Genomic DNA, 7,040 nt, shown 5'->3' with positions numbered 1-7,040 from the left:
TAGTGAGTTTTTGGGATCATCATCAAAAGTATTCCCAAAGCTGAAGGAATTGGCTATTTTACGTTTGGATGAATTGAAGCAATGGGAAATAAAAGAAAAAAAAGAGAGGTCAACAATGCCTGTCTCAATCACTATTAATAAAAGTTATAATTCACTAAAATCAACTATTAATAAAACAGTTAGACATCATTTAACAAACATGCCTTAGATATCTATTTTTTAAAAATTTGGAGATGATAAAGCTAAAATCCAAGAGTTAAAAAGACGGGCATCATTTTCCATCTACCTAGGCCCTGCACGCATTTAACCCAAACAAAAACTACAAAGCTCCACACTGATGGACAGCAAAAATACCCAAAATTGATGAACATGTTCTCCTTGCTTTTAATGGAAAAAAGGATAAGGTTACAAGGAAATTAGGAACAGAGCTGTTCTAAAAAGAGGTATAAAGAAAAGTAACACACTACCATCCTGACTCTTCTGTGACAGTTAACCATTTTGCCTGTCCTCCCTTACCAATCATGATTATCATCATCATCATCATCAGCCCTTCAAAAATAATATTTCCCTAAACATAGAAACTAACTTGAAAAACCCACAATGTGGGGATGGATGGATATGGAGATTAGATGAATTGGTGAGAGGTGCCCAATAAAATACTGGGGAAAAAAGGGCTAATGACCCCTTTGCCCATGTATTTTTCATCATCCCATTCCTCAGAAGATCTTGAAAAGCAACCCACCATGAGTGGCAAAAAAGGGAGCAAAGACGAGAGACTCCACTGCCATGAGCTTGATAAGGATGTTGAGCGATGGGCCTGAGGTGTCCTTCAGTGGGTCTCCAATGGTGTCACCAATCACAGCTGCCTTGTGTGGATCAGACCCCTTTGGGCCAAGGGTCCTTGCATGCTCGGAAGCACCAGCCTAACAACAAAATTCCAAAAATTACCACTTAATGGAATAATATCGTCAAAGCAATAATAACAGTAAACACGGGCCAAGAGAGGAAACCACCTATAGCCTCACTTAACCGTATGCTTACCTCAATGTACTTCTTGGCATTATCCCATGCACCGCCAGTGTTAGAAGCAGAGATTGCTATCTGTTAAAAGCACACATCCAAAAGAGCAAATCAGAAAATAAAATTTCAATTAACAGCCAAAAACAAAGCTCCTAGAAAGTACTTCAGATAAGCATTTTGTTAATTTGCGAAGTCTCCGACTACTCATGCATGTCTATATTGCTAAACACACCTAACAAGATTTTGTTCCCAAATTTCACTAACTTAAATTCAACCCTGACTTTTCTTCGCATAATTCATGATACTTTTAAGATAAACTGCTATTTTTTTTTAATAGATCAGAAACCATGAAATTCCAATTATACATTTAATGATCATGATATTACCTGGACACCAGAAACAAGGGCGCCAGCTAGTACTCCAGATAGAGTCTCCACGCCAAAGAAGGTCCCAACGATAAGGGGTGTGAGCATGACAAGGGCACCAGGTGGAATCATCTCCTTAATGGATGCATCAGTAGAGATCTTGACACAAGTGGCATAATCAGGCTTGGCGAGGCCCTCCATCAGACCTGGAATGGTGTTGAACTGTCTGCGAACCTCCTCAACCATCTTAAGAGCTGCACTTCCCACACTCTTCATGGTCATGGCTGAGAACCAGTAAGGAAGCATTGCACCAACAAGCAAACCAATGAAGACCTTTGGAGTCAAGACATCAACAGTTGAGATCGATGCACGACTTACAAAGGCACCAAACAGTGCCAAAGACACAAGTGCCGCAGATCCAATTGCAAATCCCTGAGAACAAATGTAAATCAAACATAAAAATGAAGTTACAAACAGCCAAGTGAAGCTAAAAGAAATGTACACAATTAGATTTCAATAACAAATTACACAGCATAGCTGTGCATTGTATGGACTGAGTTTGCTTCACATTAGTTACGACAACCAACAGGCAGCTCACCACTTACAAGTTGTGAATAGAACCTTCTGGCTTACTGCTCATAGGAATGGCATTAGTTTAACACAAAAATGAACTACAACGCCTCTACACACTCTGAAAATTTATACTGAGATATTTTATTCCAAATTCAAAAATTGAGTTTCATCAATTTATAGGCCTAGTCAAAAGCCATATGGATGATAGGATGAGCCTTTCGTCTAAGGATACTTACCCTTCATGGATTTGGACCTTGCATAATGCATGTGATGATAAGACACTTTTCAATGACAACATTAGAACCAACCTACAGATGTGATTTACCTTCCCAATGGCAGCAGTGGTGTTGCCTGCGGCATCAAGTGCATCAGTTCTCTCTCGGATTCTGTGGCTCATGCCAGCCATCTCGGCAATTCCTCCCGCATTGTCACTGATGGGACCATAAGCATCAATAGCAAGCCCAGTAGCAATGGTACTCAGCATTCCTAGGGCTGCCACTGCAATGCCATACATGGCAGCAAAACTGAAACTAACAAAAATACTAACTGCAATAGCAAAAATAGGAATGATGACAGATTTGTATCCCAAAGCAAGGCCAAAGATGACATTAGTGGCAGCTCCAGTCCTGCAGGAATCAGCCACATCTTGCACAGGGCTGCAAATAAAAGAAACACAAGAATCAGAGTAGGAAAGCTGAAGACTATAACAAGGCAGGAATTCAGTGAGATTATAGATACCTGTATGCATTGCTAGTGTAATACTCAGTTACAAACCCAATAATAAGTCCAGCCCAAAGACCAACACCCACACATAAGAACAGCTGCCTGCAAACCCAAATTGAGTTAGTAGATGTATATCCATTTTTTCCAAGGAATTAACAATGTAAACCTTACCAATTCTTCACAACTTTCTGAGAGCCAAAATTGAAGATTGTGAAGGATGATGGAAGGGCAATCCAACTAACAATTGCAACTCCCACAGTCATAAGAACAGTGGAGATGATAAGCTGTTTCTTTAATGCTGGTTCGATTTCCTTGACAGCCTTGATTTCAAAGAAATCCGTTGCAAAGAGAGTGGTGATCAAACAAACAAGGATACCCATGGAACTAACAAGAAGGGGATAACACATAGCAGTGAAATCATGATTGATACCAAATGATGAGATGGAAGCAACAACAAGAGCAGCACAGGATGACTCAGCATAAGAGCCAAAAAGATCAGATCCCATTCCAGCAATATCCCCAACATTATCACCAACATTGTCCGCTATCACCTACAAGAAGAACATTGGAAGCTAATTATTAAAAACCCAAGGGGGCAATGTATTAAAGAACCGGATGCACTAGACTTTCAAGTGATGATATTGCTTACAGCTGGATTTCTTGGATCATCTTCAGGAATGTTCCTCTCAACCTTTCCCACAAGATCAGCACCAACATCAGCAGCCTTTGTGTAGATTCCACCACCAACTCTACCAAAGAGAGCCATGGAAGATCCACCAAGTCCATAACCAGTAATAGCCTCAAAAAGGCCTTCCCAGTCATCACCATAGTAGAGCTTGAAGAGATTGATAGCTATGTATAGCACCAAAAGACCGTTTGCAGCAAGCAGAAAACCCATGACAGCACCAGACCTGAATGCAACAATGAATGCCTTCCCAACACCCTTTCTTGCTTCTAGAGTTGTTCTTGCATTAGCATATGTAGCAATTTTCATCCCAAGGAAACCAGATATGACTGAGGTGACAGCACCAAGCATGAAGGATACAGTGCTGAAGATAGCAGTGGCCAGTGCAGGCTTGCACATCTCCTGCGGGTTGTAAGTGCAAACCTGGCTCTTTGTACTGAAGCCATTGACAGAACCCAGAAAGAGGAAGATCAAAATTGCAAAAGCAACCATGAAGACACCAACATACTGGTATTCAGTGAAAAGAAAAGAGGTTGCACCTGTTACAGCCAAATATGGACCAAAACATTAAAAAAACATGTTGATATACAAATAAATAAAGAAAAAATTTTGCAACTTAAACATGAATACAAAAAGGATTCTAGTTAACGTGTGAAGCAAAAGAGCATAGAATAATACAATACAGAGATAACAGATATATAAGGAAACATCTCTATCATAATGTGATAATGTAGTAATGCCATGAGCAACAGAGAGCACTATCAATTTGACATACTACAGAGATGCATATTACAAGTAAGAGTGATAAAAAGGAGTGCAGTTCGCTAGCAACACAACAAATTGCAAGATGCGGGTAAATCAGAGAACAAATATTGCAATTAGAAATATCAAATATCAAGAGATAAAACAGCAACCAGACAAATCCCAAATTCAAATTGAATGCAGTCATTCCACAAGAACAAAACGCATGGCTAATCAAACAAGGGACTGGATGCCCTCAAATATTGGTTTGAGGACTGGAGTAGTATCAAATGCTGTGAATCATCCTCAAATCTTTTTTTTTTTTTTTTTTTTTGATAGGCAATGATTCATCCTCAAATCTTATATTAAAACTCCTCAAAAGAACATTGGAATATATTTCTTAAAAATTATGATAAAAGGATTCACAAGTGATAAAGGGAATGTCAAAATAATAACAATAACATAATAATAATAATAATAACAACAACAACTAGTACAATAATAAGTAATAGTACCACTACTACTACAAGTCAAAAAAGGTAGCTTCCAGCAACATCTCCAACAGGAAAATGCTACCTTTTGCAGTAAAGAGTTTTCGATGAAAATGTAGCCGAAATCATTATGTTGGACGATTACATAAGATAAAAAACTAAATACCCTTTTGGGAAATATTAAAAATTATCAACAAAAGTACTTCAAAAGTAGCAATGGACTGTGATTAGTATTATTACTACTCTCATAGTCGTTAATATATATATATATATATATATATATATAAGTTGAGAAAGATGGGTTGCCATAGAGTTAAGAAACAACTGCAATAGAACTTTTCCCTGAATTATTTAGACCGATCCATGTCTGCATAAAGTAATACAATTGCAAGAAACAAAATTATTATATTCCATTTTTACATTTATTATTGTTAACATATGACATGAACATAGTCCCCCCCTCACCCCACACACATGCATATATGACACACATACATATATGTGTGCGCGTGTGAATATTATATGTACACATTCGCTATATACATAAATAATAAATACACACTCATGTGCCCCATGTGATGTCCACGCTACCAATTATTATTATTGATATTAATGTCAAAATAAACCGAAAAGCTTTATTTAGAAAGGACAAAATAATTAACACCAAGTACTGATATCAATAAAACAGAACTGCACAAAGTGAAGAATACTCTTCCTCCAGAGAAGAAAAACAAATAAACCCTAGATCTGAACAATGATACAACCAAGCAAAAATTAAAATATGTTAAACAAATAGCAAAAAAGCGGATCGAACTGAAAACCCCACCTAAGATATGATATCAAAACCTCAAACTGGAACCAACATAAACCCTAAAACGTTGACACACGCAGAGAAAACCCAGCTCCATTTGGCAGCTGATAAAATGCGGAAAACAAAGCAACCAGATACCAGAGGATTTCTGGTAAATTAAAGTTCCATGTAAACAATCTAAAACCATTGTTGTACCAAGCCTTCATAGTAATCGAACCCCAGAAACCAATAAAACTCAAAGCTTTTTAACAAATTTTTTGTCGAGTAAAATAGTACGCTTCGTCTGGCTGCTGAGGAAACTGTGGAAAAGAAAAACCAAACCGCTCAAGTAACCACAATAAGGTGGGTTAGGATAACAATGAATATTTCCCTGTTATTATTTCTGAAACCAAAACAAAAATAAAATTTTCAAAATCCGGTTTTCCTAGGTTTTCTTAGCAACCAAACGGATGCCAAGCTTTACGTTTCCAGGACACTACAAATTCTTCTCCTTTCCTCGATTTCCTCAGGAACCAAACAGAAGCAAAACATTTCACCTTCCTGATACACAAAAGCAAGATCCATAAAAACAAAAACACGCTCAAACAGCACCACAGATCTACCAAAAACCTCAAGATCTAAACCCGAACCTCACCTTCGGAGATGGCGCTCTGTATCTCGGCGCACTTCACGACCACGTTGTGGTCATTGAGGCCTTCCTCTTCCTCAATCAGGTAGTCTCCGTAACCAGCGCCCTTGCCGTTGTTCGACGACGAAGAGTGCCGGTCCGGTGAGACCTTGATGCGCGAGACCAGAAACCACTGAATTAGAGAGAACACGATTCCGATAAAGGCGCAGACCGGAACCACTATCTCCGTCGCCAGATCCGACAATATCGTCGATCCCATCCTCGCCGGAACCCTACAACTCGCCGGAAAAATGGACAGAGTGAAAAAGAGTGTCACAGAGCTCTTGCTCTGTCGTCGACCGATTGAGGGTTTATATCGATATCCAGGAAAAATCAGAAGCAGGATTCAGATGCTTGACTCCCTTCCTTATTACGCTACACTTGCGACAGGGATCGTACATGTGGAGTTAGCACGCGTGTGGGACTATCAGACGGTGTGGGATTAGGGAACAGGTGTGGTATGGTGGGGCAAGCCACATCGTGTGAGGAAGGCGACGTTTTACCCAGTGTGGATAAAGCGGAAGAAGGAGATAACTTTAGCGCGTATTTTAGACGCATCAATGTCGGAATTGGCTTTTGGAGAATGTATAGCGTGCTCCGCAAGACCACTAATCATCATGCTCCCTCACATCGCTTTCTAATCATTCTTGTCTCTTTCCCCTTCAAAATATATGGACTTTTGTAAATGAATTCAAAATATTTCACCTCATATAAAATATTTGAAAACCCATGACTCTAATAATACATTGTTTATCTCACATTCAATATTTCAAGAGATCATAGCAATTATAAATACTAAATTAGAAAATTTAATACTTTTGGAATGTGGAAAAAAATTATAAGCAAAAATACATTTCGTAATGATTAATCTCGGTATTTCATTTAAAATAAATAATATATTAAAATATATGTATCAACAAATAATCTATCTCACCATTTATTTTTTGAATAAATACTTAGAATA

The 7,040-nt window shown here is 38.4% G+C and overlaps 1 protein-coding gene across 1 annotated transcript; it reads right to left on the bottom strand.

Moving 5' to 3' along the window:
* Nucleotides 1-351: 351 nt before the first annotated feature.
* On the bottom strand, nt 352-6,366 carry LOC117922148 (pyrophosphate-energized vacuolar membrane proton pump). The gene is made up of 8 exons (XM_034840182.1): nt 6,044-6,366; nt 3,331-3,905; nt 2,853-3,232; nt 2,697-2,783; nt 2,284-2,614; nt 1,407-1,817; nt 1,042-1,101; nt 352-923 (listed from the first exon to the last, which is right to left on the bottom strand). Exons 1-8 carry the CDS (start codon nt 6,294-6,296, stop codon nt 717-719), a joined length of 2,304 nt encoding a protein of 767 aa, XP_034696073.1. The 5' UTR covers nt 6,297-6,366; the 3' UTR covers nt 352-716.
* Nucleotides 6,367-7,040: the final 674 nt, after the last annotated feature.

Source organism: Vitis riparia, chromosome 9 (genome assembly GCF_004353265.1).
Source record: "Vitis riparia cultivar Riparia Gloire de Montpellier isolate 1030 chromosome 9, EGFV_Vit.rip_1.0, whole genome shotgun sequence".
Classification (NCBI taxonomy): domain Eukaryota; kingdom Viridiplantae; phylum Streptophyta; class Magnoliopsida; order Vitales; family Vitaceae; genus Vitis; species Vitis riparia.
Note: the sequence above shows the minus strand (reverse complement) of the source record. Positions and strands in the feature narration are given on the sequence as shown.